The sequence below is a fragment of the Hyla sarda genome, chromosome 4 (genome assembly GCF_029499605.1).
Source record: "Hyla sarda isolate aHylSar1 chromosome 4, aHylSar1.hap1, whole genome shotgun sequence".
In the NCBI taxonomy this organism is placed as follows: Eukaryota; Metazoa; Chordata; class Amphibia; order Anura; family Hylidae; genus Hyla; species Hyla sarda.
The window spans coordinates 175,218,539-175,238,869 of NC_079192.1; the positions used below are offsets into that span (position 1 = coordinate 175,218,539).

The window sequence follows — 20,331 nt, forward strand, 5'->3', positions numbered from 1 at the left end:
CCATGCCCACTCCCAAAGACATGAATAGAAGGGGCATGGCGTGACGTCACCAATATCATAAAATACAACGGAGATCATTTTCTAATTATATATATATATATATATATACACACATATTTTATCACTGTCATAGAGACTTTTATCCCCATTAATTTATTTTCACCATTTATTTAAAAATGTTTGGCTGATTGAAAATGCGCCGAAGTATGTGAAAACGCACCAATGTTTTTAACCTCTTTAGTGAAAAATCACAGCCTGTGAATTGATGCCCACAATTTAACTCAACTATGTCTTGTATCATGTTGCCTTCAACTGTTTTTCTTTGATATGATTCTTTGATACAAATTTTACTTTGTGTGAGGGCTCGTCCCCGGTTGTTGACGCCCTCTTGGACACTTTCATAAAGAATTTTAAAAATGTAAAAAAAAGATTTAAAAAATTTGCTTTTGACCTAACAGCTAAAATTGGCTACATTGTTAAAGTTAAGAAAGTTAAGCTGTGACTGGTCGCAAGGGGAAAAAATCATACAGTTTTGGTTTCAACCAGATTTATAGATCTGGGCCACTGTGTTTGCATCACAAACATTGCAGATAATTGCAGATTTTGTTCTATAAATTCAAATAAAATTGTTCTATCAACTGTTTAGACTGTTCTATACTATAACACTGCATAGCAGTAATAACAAGACTTTACTTACCAGGAGAGACATGAGAAATTTATGTAAATATACAATGTGGATACAGCCCACCCTGAGCAAAATTTTGCTATCTATAGCAGACATATTTGTGTATGCAGCACCTTCTGTCGCATCGGGATACAATGTCATCTGCAAGCTAAAGACTTCTTTTCCCAGGATGTAGACCGCCTAAATCAATATAAAAGGATGAAGGAATGCAACACACATTTAGCTTACACAAAAAAACTCCTAATTAAGCAAAATCCGCATAATATTATTAACTTTGAAATAAAAAAGACACAAACCACCATTCAAGTTCCTTAACCTGTCCTGCGCTGCCAAACCACTGACCCCTCTTCTCCTCTATCTTTAAATTCCTGAAATGCTTGTTCTACTCTCATCAATCTAATATCTTTTTGCAAACCTTCTTCATAACCCCTAACAAGAGAAACTTCCCTTACTTAAGTGTTAAATAATTGCCTAAAGCTAAAATCTATAAAAAATAATTTTCTATTGATCCTTGCATAGTTCTGCGCAGCATTTGACACTACATACCACGAACTCCTACTTTTATATTCCACTTTATTGGTGTTAAAGATAATCAGTCATTTTTATGGTGCAGGAACCACAAGTCATCGTGTTGGTCCCCAGCAACTTCTTGCCATCCTGCTGACAGATCTCTCCCTACACACAAACAGGGAGAGATCTTTCATTAAAGGCTGGTGAGGAAGTGAGAAGTCACTGTGAACTGCCCAAATAACTAATGGCTCATACAGCAAGACAGTTATGACATGGTTCTCTTTTAAGGGCATCACTCACTAAATTGCTGGTACAGGGTAATAGCCTGGATGACAATGATTCCAATACTGTTTACTTTTATTTCCCTATGTAGGCCCATTCCGTGTTATGCCTGAAAATAAAAATATGCAAATGAAGTGTTCTGGTGCACTTAGAGGCATCCCCAGCCCCTTGGTACACTTAACTTCCCACCCACTCCTGTCACATAATCATAATCACCACAGGTTCTTAAGCCACAATCCCCTCTATCCTGCCCTGCTGAGCTCTGACCCTACATGTACTTTCCACATGACTGTGACATTATCATAGGTCTTACACCACCTGGTCTGGTAGTCACTTCTGTTGTGTGTGAAGATCTCTGCTGCGGTGACTGCCTGACCAGGACCTGCTCTGTATCTCTTACACGCTAAAGGTGTAGGACCTCTGATAATGTCACAATCATGTGGCCAGTCCATGTGGGGACGGAGCTCAGCAGTGCATGATAGAAGAGAACGTGGCTGAAGGACCTGTGATTATGAAGATGTGACAGGAGTGGGCAGAGCGGGTCTAGAGTTACATGTATAGGGCCAAGCAAGGCAACCAGAAGAGTGCATTTAGGGAATGGGAGCGCCCACACTGCACTTCATTTCCATATTTGTATTTTCAAAGATAACATAACAATAGGGTCACTTAGGAAAAAAAAAGGTAATCAGCATTAGACTATTACTCTTTACCAGCAGGTTAGTTCAGTTGAAGCTGTTGACAGATTTCCTGTCGGTGCTCACACATTCTGAACATTTAGTTCAGAACGCACGGAGCAGGAGGCCATGATTGTGATGTCACACCACACCCCTCCATTCATGTCTATGGAAGGGGGAATGCCGGCTGACACACCCCTCCCATAGACATGAATGGAGGATTGTGGCACAGCATCATGACCACTGTAGCAGGAACCCGGCATTTGTTTAGAATGATGGGTACTGCGGGAGATCGGGGGGAGACCCTAAGCAGCAGGACCCCCACAATCAGAAATCTCATCCTCTGTCCTTTGGACAAAGTATAAGATGTCTAGCAGCGGAGTACCCCTGTAAGGAAGATGCACTGTTAGTTTTGTTCCTACATCTTGGACTGCTGATTCAGTGTATCATTTGCTGGCTCTATTTCTATTCTTGTCCTTGATAAGGTTCAGCAGTCATCACTAGACACTGGAACTATTTCCTCAATACTGATTACACCCAATGATGTACATTTTCCTGTGATATCATCCTGATCTACTGATTTACCTAAGGCTGATGTTTCCATTTCAATGTGTGGAACTGCTGTTACTCCTAGGTAGCATGCCTGCTGTCTTTAAAGTATGCTTGAATCCTTATATTCAATCACTTGGATTCTAATGCCACCATCAACTGCACTTCAAAAAACATCTCCAGAATCCTCTATGGATTCCACCCAATACATAGTAAAATTCAGCAACATGTGTATTTATGATGCTAATTTAACAATCTATAGTATGCGCCCTAATGTCCATGCAGATTTTTACCATCACATCAAAACAGGGTTCTGTAAAATTTATAAGTTGTGTACTGTATTTTCTTGGAGATGGTTAGGGTGGAATAAAAGTGCAACAAATAATTCTACATTAAAGCATAGTTTTACTGGCAAACAGAAATGTTTATGTTTAAATACTGAAAAAAAATATATATATTCTTTACCTTTTGATGAATCGTTTTAGGATCTACATTAATAACAACAATATCACAGAGACGAGCAAATAGTTCTTTCTTCTTGGCATGTACAGTATAAGAGGCATCCATTCCTGAAAGAAAGTACATATACTGAGCAAATGTAAACACTTAAGGACCCATTTAGGCCTTTCGTTTCGTTTTAGCACTTTCGTTTTTTCCACGTCCTCTTCTAAAAGTCATAACGCTTTCAATTTTGCAACTACAGATCCATATAAGGGATTGTTTTTTTGCATCACCAATTGTAATTTGTAATGACATCACATATTTTATACCAAAATCTGTGACAAAACCTAAAATACATTATTTGTGCGATGAAATAAAAATCAAAACGCCATTCTTTAACTTTTGGAGGCTTCTGTTTCTATGCATTTTACTTTTTGGTAAAAATTACACCTTATCTTTATTCTGTAGGTCCATATGGCTACAAGGATACCCAATTTATGTAGATTTTATTTTACTACTTTAAAAAATAAATATAAATAACTACATGCACCAAAATTAGTATGTTTAAAATGATCATCCTCTGACCCCTATAACTTACATTTTTCAGCATACAGGACTATAGGAGGCCTCATGTTTTGTGCAGTGAACTGTAGTTTTTATCTGTACCATTTTTTTTTGGGGGGGGGGGGGGCGTGGGGGACTTTTTGATAATTTTTTTTATTTTATATGAAGTGACCAAAAATTAGCAATTTTGGAATTAGATTTTTTTTTAACGTGTATTCCATCGACACGTGGTTTTACTAACCTTATATTTTAATAGTTCAGACAATTACGCACGCAGCGGTAACACATAAGATTATTTTTATATCTTATTTTAAAAATGGGAAAGGGGTGGGGAGATTCAAACTTTTATTAGGAAGGGGTTATTTCACTTTTCTGAACTTTTTCTTTACACTTTATTTATTTTTTTAGTATCCATAGGGGGGCTATTCCATGCAATCTTTCAATTGCATACACTGTTCAATGCTGAGCTTTGCCTCAGCATTGATCAGTGTTATGGGTGCTCTGCTGCTCTAGCCGGCTGAGGCTTCCTGGAGCAGCAGAGGACCGATCAGATGGGTGAGAAGGCAGGTAAGGGCCCTCCTGCCATCTGCTGATTGGGAAATTGCGATTTCTTTTTTCAAAGTATTTATTTATAGCTATTTTATACAACTTTAGACATGGATAAAAATAAAAAATAAAATACACATACATTTGGCCTAGCATAGAGTCCCCCAGCCCACCAAAGAGAGTACCATAGAAGAAGAGCACTCCTAGGCCAATTTCTTGCTTCAGGGAGACCTCATCTGGCCAACAGACATACAGCAGACACTGAGACAGACAACAGATACTCTCACTCACACACACTCCTGGAGCCCTCCTCCCATCCCTCTGCCCAAACCAGACAGCCAAACTAACTCGGAGAACTAACCCCTTCAGGGAGAATCACCGACTCAGCTATTAACAGCCAGGGCATCCAGACCCTATCAAATTTCTTAGGGCATTTACGGCTGGTATACAAAGCCCTATATAACGGTACATATTTATTAACCAAACTGAACCATCTCGAGATCGGGGGAGGAGATAAATCCTTCCAGGTCATTATCAATATTTTCCAAGCACAAAACAATAAAAACCTATCAAGAAGGCGCCTATGGGAGCCTGTGGTCAGATCGTTAATAACACCCAATAGACAGACAACCGGGGAAAACACATAGGGGAAGTCTAAGTGATCAGCCAGAAATTGCATCACCTCTCTCCAGAAGGGTTCCACACAAGGGCAACTCCACATTGCATGTAGGAGGGAACCCACATCCACATTGCATCTTAAACAAGCATCTGAGGAGGAGACTAATACGAAGCAGTTTAACTGAAGTGTAGTATAGACGGAGGATTAGCCTCATCTGAACAAGCAAATCTCTTGCACTAACCAACGTAGGGTAAAATGTCTTAGTGACTTCTCGCCAATGATCCTCAGTCAACTCCGGGATATCCGCCACCCACTTCACAAATGCCAACCCAAACGGATCAGGGCCTACCGATTGCAGCAAAGCATATGCTTGAGTGAGGGGTTTAGCGAGGTCGGTGGCACCCAGAAGCAGCTCCACATTAGAAAATGCCGGGGTCACACCAAGAGACCCAAATTGCGCCACCACCGCATGTCTCAACTGGAAGTACCGAAACTGGGCACTGCGAGGGAGATGGAAGCGGTCACACATCTCCTGGAAGGAGGGAAAGGAGGAAAACTCCCCCAAAAAAATGCATGGTGAACTTGACTCCATGATTGCTCCAGAATTAGGCAGCCTTCAACCCCCGCAGGTGCTCATATTGAGGATTCCCCAACAGAGGTGCCCTAGGAGACATTACCGGTAGCGGGAAGAGTCAAGAAACCACCGACCACACCTCAGCTACCATCCTAATAGGGGTCAACAATCTGGAAGAAGAAGTATATCTATACAGAACATTAGTCAATGTTTCATACGAACCCATAAGAGCTCCAGCCAGAGCAGTAGCCACATTCGCCAGATCCAGGTCGATCCACCAGGCAGCATACACCATTTGAGAAGCTAGGAAGTAATCAAGCATATTAGGGGCAGTCAAACCACCCCGCTGTTTGGACGGCTGAAGCAGCGCCTGACCCAATTGTGAAGGTTTGTCTTTCCAATAGAAGGACCTCAAAACGCCACTCAGCCTCTTAAAAAAACTTTTTAGGGGGAATGACCGGAGAAAGATGAAAGAGATAAAGAAACTTAGGTAAGTAAATCATCTTAAAAATATTAATCCTGTCAGCCAGAGAGAGGGGTAAGGAGGATCAAGCCAGCAATTTATAAGTCACCGACAAACACCGGTGCTAAATTCAACCGTACGTACTCTGTCACACAAGGAGAAACCTCTACTCACAAGTATCTGAACTGAGTGACAACTTGTAGCCCATGCGGAAGAGGCGGCACAGGGTCCGCCATCCTAGAGAGGGCCATCAAGGAAGACTTTCCCCAGCAAAAAGGGAGAATAAAGCCCCTAGGGGACCCTGAACATCTGCCAAATAAACCAGCGTATCATCCGCATACAGAGACACCTTTTCTTCCAAGGAACCCCTACAGACTCCATAAATAAGAGGGGATGCTAGGATGGCCGCAGCCAGGGGCTCTACTGCGAGGGAAACAGAAAAGGAGACAGAGGACAACCCTGCTGCGTTCCCCTGCCCAACCTAAATGCCTCAGAAACCTCCAGATTAGTTCTCACCCGTGCTCTAAGACTATCATACAATAGCCTCACCTATGCCCGGAACCGAGGGCCAAATCTAAGGACACCCAAAACACCCTTCAGATAAAGCCATTCCACGGAATCAAAGGCCTTATAAACAGCCAGGCTAACCACATACCCCCCAGAGGCCTCCCTTTCCACTGCAGCTATGTTAAGATGCAGTCTCTGGACATTAATATCCGTAGCCCTCCCCGGCATAAAACCTGTCTGGTCAGGATGAATGACAGCGGCTATAACTTTGCGCAGCCGATTCGCCAACACTTTAGCCAAAAGTTTAATATCAACATTAAGGAGGGAAATCGGTCTATAGGAATCCGGTAAAGTCGGATCCTTGCCTGGCTTGGGGAGGACCCCAATCAGAGCTTCCCTCATTGAGTCAGGGAGTCGCCCAGTTTTCAATACTGCATTAAAGAGGTTCTGTGAAAAAGGAATCAGCCGCTCCTCATTCACCCTATACCAGTCCCCAATCATGCCATCTAACCCCGGAGTCTTTCAAGGCTGCAGGGAAGCAATAGCCACGAGACCTCTTCATGCGAAAAAGGGGCATCCAAAGCGTCTGCCTGGGCTGCACTCAAGGGCATAAGGGGCAAATTCTTCAGAAAAGATACTAAGCCTTCAGGAACAAATGGTACATGGGAGGTATAGAGATCCCGATAAAAGTCCCGAAACACATTATTAATGGAGGCCAGGTCAGTTACAATTACCCCATTAGCCCCTCTAATACGTGGAATAGTAGCCACCGGCCTACTCTCCCTAGCCAGCAATTTACCATTCTTGTCCTCTAATTCAAATATGGCAGCTTCCCTGTCCACTAATCTTTTCTGAACTCTCTCCTTTTGAAGGATCACAAGAGCTCTCTGGGGCTTCAACCATTCACGTTCAACAGCTGGGGACGGGTCCTTCACCACCTCCGCCTCCAATACCCCTAACTCAATTTGCAATGCTCTCTCTAAATGCATACGCCCATCTCTGGCCGGCCACCCCCCACAAAGGCCCCCCAAACGTGAGCTTTATATGTATCCCACTGCACCAATATGTCAGGGTGGGACCTATTGTGTTGCCAGAAACAGTTATGAGCTTCTAGCAATTAAGCCATCACCACCTCCTCCTGCAACCAGCCGGGGTGCATCCACCATATCTTGGAGGAGGGATGAGGGCCCAGGCCCAGGGAAATTAGGAGCGCTGAGTGGTCAGAGATCCCCATAGTGGTGTACAGGGCGTCGCTTACCAGAGGCAGAAGATCAGAGGAGGCCAAAGCCAAATCTATCCTGGAGAACGGCTTATGTACTGCTGAGTAATAGGAGAATAATGGGTCAGACGGATGCTTCCAGCGCCAAACCTCAGTAAGGGACAACGCTAAACTCCAGTCATGCAGACCAGGAGAGCCAGAATCTGCTGCACCAGCACACTTGGATCCGGGACTGCATTGAAGTCACCTATAAGAAGAACAGGTAAAGAGGGAAAAGTGAACAGTTTAGACGTAATACAGTCTAAGACCTCAACAAGGAATAGAGGTGGGACATATACTGACACTAAAAGAAAACTAAAGGGCCGACAGGGAGCACTGAATAATAACAAACCTCCCAAAATGATCACAAGCCACTTGATCAATGAAAAAGGGAAGGGATTTAGTAACTAATATAGAGACTCCCCTTGCAGAGGAGGAATAAGTAGAGTGGTAACCTCTTGCTATCCAAGCCCTCTTCAAGGCGAGAATCTCCTGACCAGTTAAATGGGTTTCCTGCAAACAAATAAGATGAGGGGACTGTTTTTTTGACAAAATCCAAACACAATGCCGTTTAAATTTAGAATTAAAACCTCTCACATTCCAGCTCAGAATTCACAGAGTCCCCATTGTGGAGAAATAAAGAGGAAATCGTGATTTCACTGCGACGGTCCAGATCAGCAACCCTGAGCTGCCGGGATCATTAACCCTGCATTTTAGAACCAAAATTGTGGAAAAATATCATCAATCTCACAGTTAAAAGTCCATCTTTAGAGATCTAGATTTGCCTTTGTCCACAGTGCGCAACATTATCAAGAAGTTTGCAACCCATGGCACTGTAGCTAATCTCCCTGGGCTTGGACGGAAGAGAAAAATTGAAAGGTGTCAACACAGGATAGTCCGGATGGTGGATAAGCAGCCCCAAACAAGTTTCAAAGATATTCAAGCTGTCCTGCAGCCTCAGGGAGCATCAGTGTCAGCGAAAACTATCCATCGACATTTAATGAAATGCTATGGCAAGAGACACAGGCCACTGCTAACACAGAGACATAAAAAAAAGCAAGACTACATTTTGGCAAAATAAACTTGAGTAAGCCAAAATCCTCCTGGGAAAGCGTCTTGTGGACAGATGAGACCAAGATAGAGCTTTTTGGTAAAGCACATAATTCTACTGTTTACCGAAAACAGAATGAGGCCTATAAAGAAAAGAACACAGTACCTACAGTGAAATATGGTGGAGGTTCAATGATGTTTTAGGGTTGTTTTGCTGCCTCTGGCACTGGGTGCCTTGAATGTGTGCAAGGCATCATGAAATTTGAGGATTACCAATGGATTTGGTGTCACACTGTACAGCCCAATATCAGAAAGCTGGGTTTGCGTCCGAAACATATGTCAAAAATCACCCAGAGATGGATGGTAACAAAGTCCAGATCTAAATCCTATTGAACACCTGTGGAGAGAGATCTTAAAATTGCTGTTGGGAAAAGGCGCCCTTCCAATAAGAGAGACCTGGAGCAGTTTGCAAAGGAAGAGTGGTCCAACATTCCGGCTGAGAGGTGTAAGAAGCTTATTGATGGTTATAGGAAGCGACTGATTACAGTTATTTTTTCCAAAGGGTGTGCAACCAAATATTAAGTTAAGGGTGCCAATAATTTTGTCCAGCCCATTTTTGGAGTTTGGTGTGATATTATGTTGAATTTGTTTTATTTCCTCCTTTTTTTTGGTTTAGTTCCAATACACACAAAGGGAGTGAAAATGTGTATAGCAAAACATGTGTCACTGCAATCCCTTTTCTGTGAGAAATGCTTAATTTTCTTGAAAAATTTCAGGGGTGCCAACATTTACGGCCATGACTGTACCTTAAGGACCAAGCTCATTTTGGCCTTAAGAACCAGGCCAATGAAATTTTTGCATTTAGTTTTTTTTTTCTTGTTGTCTAAAATCCATAAATATTTCCATCCACAGACCCATTTGAGGGCTTGTTTTTTGCATGACCAATTGTACTTTGTAATAACATCACTCATTTTACCATAAAATGTACGGCAAACCCAAAAATTATGTATTCTTTATTCTGTCGGTCAATATAAAAAAAAAATGATACCCATGTTTACATATTTTTCTATTATTGTACTGCTTTTAAAAAATCTCTAACTTTTTTTTTTCTTAACAAAATAAGTATATTTAAAATCGCCCTATTTTGACTGTCTCTAACTTTTCCATTTTTTGTATACGGGGCTGTATGAGGGCTAATTTTTTGTGCCATGACCTGTAGTTTTTTTAGTATCACTTTTGTGTATATGTGACTTTTAAATGGCTTTTTATACATTTTTGGGGGAATGTGATGACTTTTTCATTTTATTTTATTTTTTAACTTTTACGCCGTTCACCGTATGGGATCATTAACATTATATTTTGAGAGAGGCTTTTTTCACTTTATTATGGGCGATCTTCTCCTCTGGTCTGCTGGAAGGCAGATCAGAGCAGAAGACCCCGGGAGAGCGGCGGAGACAGGTGAGGGGACCTCTGTCTGCCATCTTGGCTGATCTGATCCCAGTGGCTGATAACTCTTATTTTTCCACCTACAGACCCATATGAGGGCTTGTTATTTTCCGCAACCATTTGTACTTTGTAATGACAGCTTTCCCTTTAACATATAATGTACCACAAAACCCAAAAATTATTATTTGTGGGCAGAATTGTATATGAAAATTGCAATTTTGCCACCTTTGTTGAGGGGTTAGGTTTTTACTATGGGAAAAATAATCTATTATCTTTATTCTGTAGGTCAATGCGATTAAAATTATACAAAATTTATTTAAAAAAAATGTATTTTATTATTGTACTACTTTAACTGGTTAATGACCAAGGACGTGTATACACGTCCTTGTGCTATTAACGGGGTATGGCGTGGGCTCCTGACTCAAGCCCACGTCATACCGGCCGGCCCTAAGCTGATTTTCGTAGGGAGCTAGCGTTAATAGCTGACTTGCGGCGATCGGATCGCCGCGGCCAGCTAATAACCCTTTAGATCGCCGCTGTCAAAGCTTAAGAAACCTGAAAGTTTAAAAAAAGTTTAACCATTTGGGCCTTAAGGACTCAGACAATTTTATTTTTACGTTTTCGTTTTTTTCTCCCCGCCTTCAAAAAATCATAACTCTTTTATATTTTCATCCACAGAATAATATGAGGGCTTGTTTTTTGCGCGACCAGTTGTCCGTTGTAATGCCATCACTCACTTTATCATAAAATGTATGGTGCAACCAAAAATATACTATTTGTGTGGGGAAATTAAAAAGAAAAATTTGCTAATTTGGCGAGGTTTCGTTTGTACACCCTACAATTCATGATAAAAATGACGTGTTCTTTATTCTTTGGGTTAATACAATTAAAATGATACCCATGATAACATACTTTTCTATTACTGTTGCGCTTAAAAAAAATCGCAAACTGTTTAACCAAATTAGTACGTTTAAAATCCCCTATTTTGAAGATCTATAACTTTTTCATTTTTCCGTATAAGCGGCGGTATGATGGCTCATTTTTTGCTCCGTGATCTGTACTTTTTATTGATACTATATTTGCTTATATAAAACTTTTAAAAAAATTTTTATAAATTTTTTGGGGAATAAAATTTTGGAAAAAAAACGCTATTTTGGACTTTTTTTTCGTTCACGCCATTCATCGTACGGTATCATTAACATTTTATTTTAATAGTTTGGATATTTGCGCACGCGGCGATACCAAATATGTATATAAAACATTTTTTACACTTTTTGGGGGTGAAATAGGGAAAATGGGACAATTTACATTTTTATTGGGGGAGGGTTTTTTCCCTTTTTTAAATTTATTTTTTACACCTTAATAGTCCCCACAGGGGACTATTTATAGCAATCATTCAATCGCTAATACTGTTCAGTGCTATGCATAGGGCATAGCACTGATCAGTATTATCGGTCATCTTCTGCTCTGGACTGCTCCATCGCAGACCAGAGCAGAAGACCCGTGGAAGGCAGTGGAGGCAGGGGAGGGGACCTCAGTCTGCCGTTCTGGATGATCGGATTGCCGCGGCAGCGCTGCGGGCGATCCAATCATCCATTTTAGTGACCGCAATGCTGCAGATGCCGTGATCTGTATTGATCACGGCATCTGAGGGGTTATGGCGGACATCCGAGCTATCGCGGATGTCCGCCATTACCGGTGGGTCCCTGACTGCTATCAGCAGCCAGGACCTGCCGCGCATGACCCAAGCATCGCTCCGATGCTCGCGGCTATGAATAGGACGTCCTGGTGCGTTAAGTACCAGCTCACCAGGATGTACATTTACGTCCGGCGTTAAGGGGTTAAAAACACACACATTAACCCCCTTCCTTATTAAAAGTTTAAATCACCCCCCCTTTTCCCAAAGTCCACATAAAAAATATATCAACATAATAAAAATAAACATATGTGGTATCACCGCGTGTGTAAATGTCCGAACTATAAAAAAAATAAGGTTAATTAAAGCACGCGCTTAATGGCGTAAACGTAAAAAAAAAAATGCAAAAATTGAAAATTGCTTATTTTTGGTCACTTTGTATACCATAAAAAAATGTATCAAAAGTGATCAAAAAGTCAAATCAAAACAATCATGGTACCCATAAAAACTTCAGATCACGGCGCAACAAATTAGCCCTTATACCACCCCGTATACAGAAAAATAAAAAAAGTTGAAACATACCGTATATACTCGAGTATAAGCAGAGTTTTCCAGCACGATTTTTCATGCTGAAAACGCCCCCCCCCCCCCCCCCCCCCCTCGGCTTATACTCGAGTGAACTCTCCGCCTGTCAATCCCTTCATCAGTGGTCTTCAACCTGCAGATCTCCAGATGTTGCAAAACTACAACTCCCAGCATGCCCGGACAGCCATCGGCTGTCCAGGCATGCTGGGTCTTGTAGTTTTGAAACCTCTGGAGGTCCGCAGGTTGAAGACCACTGCGGCCTTCGTCATCATCCAGCCCCCACCTTTTGTTTTGTACTCACACAGGGACATTCATGCACAACGTCAAGGCAACGTCACTAGTCCTGGGCCGGGCCCGTAGCGAGGAGAAAAGGCCCCGCCCGGTGAAAATGGACAGCCCGCAACGACTAATCCTCCCCACCGGACAGTCCCTGCAGCATAGGATGGCCCGGACCAGCTCACCCTCGCTTCCCGCCGAGGGGAGTACAAAACAAAAGGGGGGGGGGATTTGATAATGACGAAGGCCGCAGTGGTCTTCAACCTGCAGACCTCCATAGGTTTCAAAACTACAACACCCAGCATGCCTGGACAGCCAATGGCTGTCCGGGCATGCTGGGAGTTGTAGTTTGGCAACATCTGGAGGTCCGCAGGTTGAAGACCACTGATGAAGGGATTGACAGGAGGTGATGATGAAGGGGGGGAGAGGGGATGATGACGAAGGCCGCAGTGGTCTTCAAACTGCGGACCTCCAGAGGTCTCAAAACTACAACTCCCAGCATGCCTGGACAGCCGATGGCTGTCCGGGCATGCTGGGAGTTGAAGTTTTGCAACATCTGGAGGTTTGCAGATTGAAGACCACTGATGAAGGGATTGACAGGCAGTGATGATGAAGGGGGGGGGGGATGATGACGGGGGTCTGGATGATTACATGAGGGGGATGATGTATTTCCCACCCTAGGCTTATAGTCGAGTCAATAACTTTTCCTTCGGCTTATATTTGGGTCGGCTTATACTCGAGAATGTATGGTATTAATTTTAGTGCATGTTTTTTTAAGTAGTTAAATAAAGAAAACCTATATAGATTGATCATCATTGTAACCATATGGGCCTACAAAATAATTGTATGGTGTAATTTTTACCAATAAGTGCACTGCGTAGAATCGGAAGCCCCCAAAAGTAACAAAATGGCGTTTTTTTCCAATTTTGCCCCACAAATATTTTTTTTCTGGGTTTGCCATAAATTTTGTGGTGAAATGATTCATGTCATTACAAAGTACAATTGGTGGCACAAAAAATAAGTCCTCATATGAGTCTCTAGGTGCAAAACTGAAAGAGTTATGATTTTTAAAAGGTGATGAGGAAAAAATGAAAGTGCAAAAACCCGTGGTCCTTAAGGGGTTAAAAAAAATTGCAAACTTTATCAAAATTGGTATGCATAGAATTTTCTGACCCCTATACCTTTTTTTTATTTTTCTGTATACAGTGATGTACGAGGGCTCATAATTTGCACCATAATCTGCAGTTTCTGTCAGTACTATTTTTGCTTTGATGGGACTTTTTGATCGCTTTTTATTTTTTTCTGATATATGATGCTGTTAAAATTAGTATTTTTGGCGTTGAGTACTTTTTTTTTTTACATTTACGCCGTTTATCATGCGGGATCATAAACAGTATATTTTAGTCGTTTGGACATTTACGCACGCATTGAAACCAAGTATTTTTTATTTTCTTTTTTTAGGGAAAATAAGGGCGATTTAATTTTTTATCAGTGATCGGCAGCAGGAGGCAGGTAAGGGAACCCTCCTCCTTCATTTTAGCTTAACGAACCCCCGCGATCAGGACGCAGGAGTTTGGTAAGCTCCTCTGAGCTACCACAGATTTTTTACTTTCACTTTACTTTCAATGCTGATCACAGCGTTTAAAGGGTTTACTGCCGGGCAGTGTCGGGATCGCGACTGCCCGGCATTATCAGTGAGTGTGTGGCTACTGATGGTAACCAACACTCACTGCTCCAGAGTGAGCGCAGCTCCTGCACTCGCTTTAAAGTCACTTAAGGCATCAGGACATACAAGTACTCATGCTTATGTACGAGGGGACAAGGGCATACCTGAAAGCCCTGCATGCTTAAGTGGTTAATCATTAAACCTACCATAGTTAGCCCTTTTGATAACAATACTAGCAAAACTTTCACTTCAGCTATCTCAGTACAATGTAGAGGCTCTTGTGCATGCCTTGGGTATACAGATTTTAGGTAATGTGCCAGAAGTGGGTTGTCTGCAATCTTGGACCCTTCTTCTTTTCTAATGAGATTCACCCTTTATAGTCTCATGTGAAGTCCTGCAGTCTACATTTCCTATTAGGCTTCTGACTCCTTAGAGGTGGTGGAGGTGGCATACCATCATAAGGTGACATCCTATCTAAGGGCAGCCAGATCAATGACCCATATCATTTGTCCTTTACAGTAGGAGTCAGGGCAATTTTATTACTACAGTCTCCAGTGAATTTAACGGCAAAAAACTTCAGCTAGTTTACCTTACTACTGCTTGTGATATATTTTTTACTATTTGTTCTACCAAACAAAACAAAAAAGAAGAGCAATGTAAAGCAGCAACTCATGGGATAAAAGGACACAGCAGATAGCAGAGACAGGCAGTGTGATTCAGGGAAGTTTTATAACTGCATTTATTCACTGTGTGGCCTTACCTACTACATCACTGCATTTTAGGTCTCTATATCTGTCAATTCAGGTTCCAAACTGATGACATTGTTAAATAGCTGTTAGGGAAAGGAGACACATAATACCTTTAATATATCTGTCTGTGCTTCCATAATGTAAAAAATTATTATTCCCAAACCCCAAAAAGTGCTGATTGGCAGTGTGCTGGACCCTAAGCCAAGACTCCAAACATTGCACCTGCACACAGTTTGTATGGCCAGTGCAGGAATGGTATATGGAAACGAGGCTGGGAGCTGGCATCTGAGTCTGAATGTCCATCAAGCAGGGACAGGGATGGAAAGGGGTGCGAGAAGGCGTTGAAAGACCTTAGCACTTCAGAGGCTTGGGAATGCCCCTTTGACTTTTTGCACCAGAAAAAGAAGCATTTTCTCTTGTTATATATTAGGTACCAAGTGTCTTCTAGTCCTATCAGCTATCTAGCAGTGTGAAATGTGAATGTCAGATGACAGATTACCTTTAAATATTATTTCATCAGCAAAACTCTATACATGGAGGAACACAGAAAGAAAAAACAACTGACTGCTTTGTGGGAAAGGTAGGTGTCTGGGAGCTGCCTCACAGCCTGTCAGAGAAAGTAGGCCAGCACTGTTCACTAGGGAGCCTATATCGCAGCACAGCCTATATCGTAGCACACAGGGGCCAGCTCTATGGTGGTGCTCTGCTAACATGCAATATAAACAATAAAACGAGAATAATGACCAGCGTCAGAGGGATTTGAAACATACAGATGCAACCGAACTATAATGCAACAAACTACAGGGTGGGTCCTTTATATGAATACACCTTAATAAAATGGGAATGGTTGGTGATATTAACTTCCTGTTTGTGGCACATTAGTATATGTGAGGGGGGGAAACTTTTCAAGATGGGTGGTGACCATGGTGGTCATTTTTGAATCCAACTTTTGTTTTTTTCAATAGGAAGAGGGTCATGTGACACATCAAACTTATTGGGAATTTCACAAGAAAAACAATGATGTGCTTGGTTTTAACGTAACTTTAATCTTTCATGAGTTATTTACAAGTTTCTGACCACTTATAACATGTGTACAATGTGCTGCCCATTGTGTTGGATTGTCAATGCAACCCTCTTCTCCCACTCTTCACACACTGATAGCAACACAGCAGGAGAAATGCTAGCACAGGCTTCCAGTATCCGTAGTTTCAGGTGCTGCAAAATGGGCAAAACAAAAATTGGAACAGGACCTCAGTTTACGCAGAAGATTATGTTCAGTGATGAGGCAAACTTTTATGTGAATGGTGAAGTTAACAAACAAAACCACCGCTATTGGTCTGACAGTAACCGACATTGGATAGATCCCTCCAAGACTGTTGGAACACAAAAATTTATGGTATGGTGTGGTATATGGGGTACAAAGATAGTGGGGCCATTCTTCGTCAATGGAAACCTCAAGGCCACTGGATATGCAAAATTGCTACATGATGATGTGTTTCCCTCTTTATGCACTGAAGCTGGCACGGTCCCTGAGTTTTTCCAGCAAGATGATGCACCACCACATTATGGGTGTCAGGTCCGAGCATTCCTAAATGAACAGTTTCCTGGAAAGTGGATTGGTCGTCGTGGGCCAGTTGAATGGCCCCCAAGGTCTCCGGATCTGACACCCTTAGACTTTTATGTTTGGGGTCATCTGAAGGCAATTGTCTATGCTGTGAAGATACGAGATGTGCAGCACCTGAAACTACAGATACTGGAAGCCTGTGCTAGCATTTCTCCTGCGGTGTTGCTATCAGTGAGTGAAGAGTGGTAGAAAAGAGTTGCATTGACAATCCAACACAATGGGCAGCACATTGAACACATTTTATCAGTGGTCAGAAACTTGTAAATAACTCATGAAATAATAAAGTTACGTTAAAACCAAGGACATCATTGTTTTTCTTGTGAAATTCCCAATATGTTTGATGTGTCACATGACCCTCTTCCTATTGAAAAAAAAAAGTTGGATTCAAAATGGCCAACTTCAAAATGGCCGCCATGGTCACCACACATCTTGAAAAGTCCCCCCCCCCCCCCTCACATATACTAATGTGCCACAAACAGGAAGTTAATATCACCAACCATTCCCATTTTATTAAGGTGTATCCATATAAAGGACCCACCCTGTACACTGCTAACACACTGGTGGTAAGTTAGCACTACATTTTAAAACTAAAAATAAATACATTTGCTTATGTGCCACTTTGTCAGTATCTGATAGCTGAGAATTTCTTCTTGTAGTGAGCTTACCTTGTATCCTAATATCGGCAATGTTGCACAGTTCATCACAAACAAAAACATTAAAGGCATTTAGAGTTGCGGATAGCTTCAAGTCAATGATATCAAGTTCATATATTCTCGATACTGCTGAAAAAATGGTAAAAGGCATTAATGTTTTATTAAAACAATACAAACAGAAAGAAATGTGAAATGCTTTAGAAAACAAACACTCAACTAGAGAGATTGGTCAAGAGAAACTGTCCACTGACTGCAAGTGTGGAGAACATTTATGTTTTCACAAATTGTGTTCTAGGTTTGTAAGTGTAAAGTGTGATTATGTTGTTTTTTTTCCTGTGTGGTGATTGTATTGTACATATACGTTACATTATAACTCACCCCACTTACCAGTGTCTGGTTTAGTAATCACGTTTTTTTCTCCTTCTGCATCAGGTTTTGATTCTTTAGCTTTTTCTGTCACTTTAGCCTCAGAAGATGGGACAGCAGCAGATAGAAAATTCATTAAGGACAACAATGCTTGCGTGTGGAGGACCAAGTTTAGTGAAGTCATGGAAAACTGGCAAAATAAAGAAATGCATAGGTATTACTGGAACATGATTCAAATGTAATCAATGAGACTCGCGGTATTGCTATATGAATAGTCCAGGCAGAGGTGTCCTTGAAAGCCACTTATAATCCATAGATGCAAAAAAAAAATTTCCTTGGCAAATTCCTTAAAATTCACTCAGGATCAATTCAAAAGACAAGCCAGGCATCTTGTACATAGCTCACAAGTTAGTCTAACATGTTTCTAGCACAGTTTAAGTCGTGACATGTGGGAAGCCTATCAGGCTGAATTTGTGGGAGGGGCTTTGACTATTTAAGGATCGCCGACCCCGCCCTTTGTGCGTATGCCGGGTTGGCGAAAGTGCGGGGCGGGGTTCTTTCGTTGCGTACGCTGGGTCTGTCGGTGTGGTCGTGGAGGTAAGTGCCGGGTAACCGGCAGGGTTGTTTCTCACTGGGTGCCCTGGTCTGCAGCGTTTTTTGCTCCCCTCGTATGGCGGGCAGGCTCCGGTACCCAGGGTTACAGTCAAGCAGCAGCTATTGGCGGGGCAGCGTTGCCCGGGCTGTCCGCGCGTGTCCAGGGTCAGGTCCGGTACCTGGTCTCATGTCCGGCGCAGGGAGACGCATCCCACGTGGGCCTCCCTGCTCCAGCGTCTCACGTGACACACGGGACTCTGGGCGGGCGGAGTCTTGGTGTGTCAGTGTGAGCAGCCGACTTGCGGTGCAGTTCCGCCTCTGGCCAAAGGGGGACAGAGAAGGGGGAATGCAGGTGTGTTGCTGGAGGCTCAAAACGTTGGGGCTCCAGCAGTATTGTGTACTGTTGTAAGTGGGGTAGCTCACCTGGCTGTACCATCACAGCCAGGTGGATAAAATATATAAGTAAAATTAATATAGATAAGGTGTGTGTATTAAAATGCTTGTTTTTCTGCAATAAGGTCAAATGGTGATAGTGATGTTTGGTGGTAAGCTATTATTAGGAGCTTGGGGGTTGGTACACCATTCACATGTATCTTTCTAGTATGGGGGGGGGGAGTTAAGGCTGGGGTTGCAGATGCAGTGTGGGACAAAGGTTAGTCTTAGTGGGATTGGGATAAGTTACATAAATTGGGGGGGGGGGGTTAGGTTAAGGTTAGGCTAGTCATATATCGACTAGCGTCAGACGGGATGGTTATGCATGTGGTTAGGTAATTTAGAAACACCTATATTTTATGTTTTTCTCTTTCCCAGATTGGGTAGTCTGTATCCGGTTAGGTGGTAGTTACGTGTCTGTTTTTCATTTCCAAAGCTACGCCAGTAGCTACGGTCAGTACCAACCGTACGTCGGTTACTCATGTTTCCTCTTCTTGCACAATTATTTCCGCTAATAGGAATTGGTTCACGTTGTTACCGCTTCTACACATAATACTCCCACCACATTAGTTAATGATAAGCACTGCAGCTGGTACACATAGGCGCTGAATCACTGCTAATCTGACACGGTCCGTCAGATAAGGTTCAGGGAGTCATTGCTACTGTCACGTACTCAGAGCATTCTCGTCACACGGGTAGTGGTCACTGCGATCTTGACTCTTCTTCAAGGGTGACCACTTGCCAGCGGTGGTTGCGGACACGTCTTCAGAGCCATTGCTAGTTTAGTTAGGTACGGTGCATACTGTAATCCTGACTCGTCGTCAGGAGGTGTTCACTGTTCTTCAATTAATTCATGGCTATACGCGTCATGCATACATTCTCGGTCAAACTCAGGCTGTGTTTCACATGATAAAGGTGGTACTCTGGGTTTGCACTGGCACTACGGTCAGCACTCTTTGGTCGGCTACGATTGCACGTTTCAGTCACGCTCAGCAGTACGCTCAACATGAAGTATGTATTCGGTTGTCCGCAGGTATCACAGTCGCTGTTGCTGTTCGGTTCAGTCATCTTGCTGTTGTGTTACAGTGGTGGTAAGGTCAGTCAGGGTTCAGCGAGGGGGGCACAAGTTTCTCAATCAGGTTTCTCATGTTTACCGTTTTTTCCCAGGCACCCATTACGGCCCGGACAGGTCATGTCTCACGTGTCAGATATAGAGGACCCGATGTCTATCCCTGAGACGCCAGCTAGGAGCTCCGTGCGAGGGACGTCCTCCTCTGCAGCTTACAGGGCTTGGACGATCCCCATGTTGATGGAAGAGTAGAGCAAGAGGGCAATTCCGTTTCCAGCAAATGTCCGTAAAGCAGATTTATACAAGATCCTTATGGCGGATCAGGGTGCTAGTGACAGTCAGGAGGGGACCTCGAGCCAGTCCACCCTATCCGAACTGCACTCTATGATGACTTCTATAATGGGCAGGCTGGAGTCTCTTTAGAAAAGGGGCGTTCAGGAGCCCCCAGCTCCAGCAGTACCGCTGGCGCCGGCTCCAACACCGGTGGCTGCCCCTGTGCCGGAAGGCAATCCA

At 42.7% G+C, this 20,331-nt stretch overlaps 1 protein-coding gene across 6 annotated transcripts in view; it reads right to left on the minus strand.

Moving 5' to 3' along the window:
* VPS13C (vacuolar protein sorting 13 homolog C) overlaps positions 1 to 20,331 on the minus strand; it is a 773,393-nt gene that overhangs the window by 257,134 nt on the left and 495,928 nt on the right. For 3 of the 6 annotated variants that reach the window (XM_056572802.1, XM_056572806.1, XM_056572808.1), the window contains 4 exons: positions 17,736 to 17,913; positions 17,370 to 17,483; positions 3,166 to 3,269; positions 698 to 865 (listed from right to left, as the gene is read on the minus strand). In XM_056572802.1, coding sequence (XP_056428777.1) covers positions 698 to 865; positions 3,166 to 3,269; positions 17,370 to 17,483; positions 17,736 to 17,913 — 564 coding nt within the window. Of the gene's footprint in view, positions 1 to 697; positions 866 to 3,165; positions 3,270 to 17,369; positions 17,487 to 17,735; positions 17,914 to 20,331 lie in introns of all 6 variants that reach the window. The other 3 variants (XM_056572807.1, XM_056572805.1, XM_056572804.1) reach the window with 2 other exon arrangements.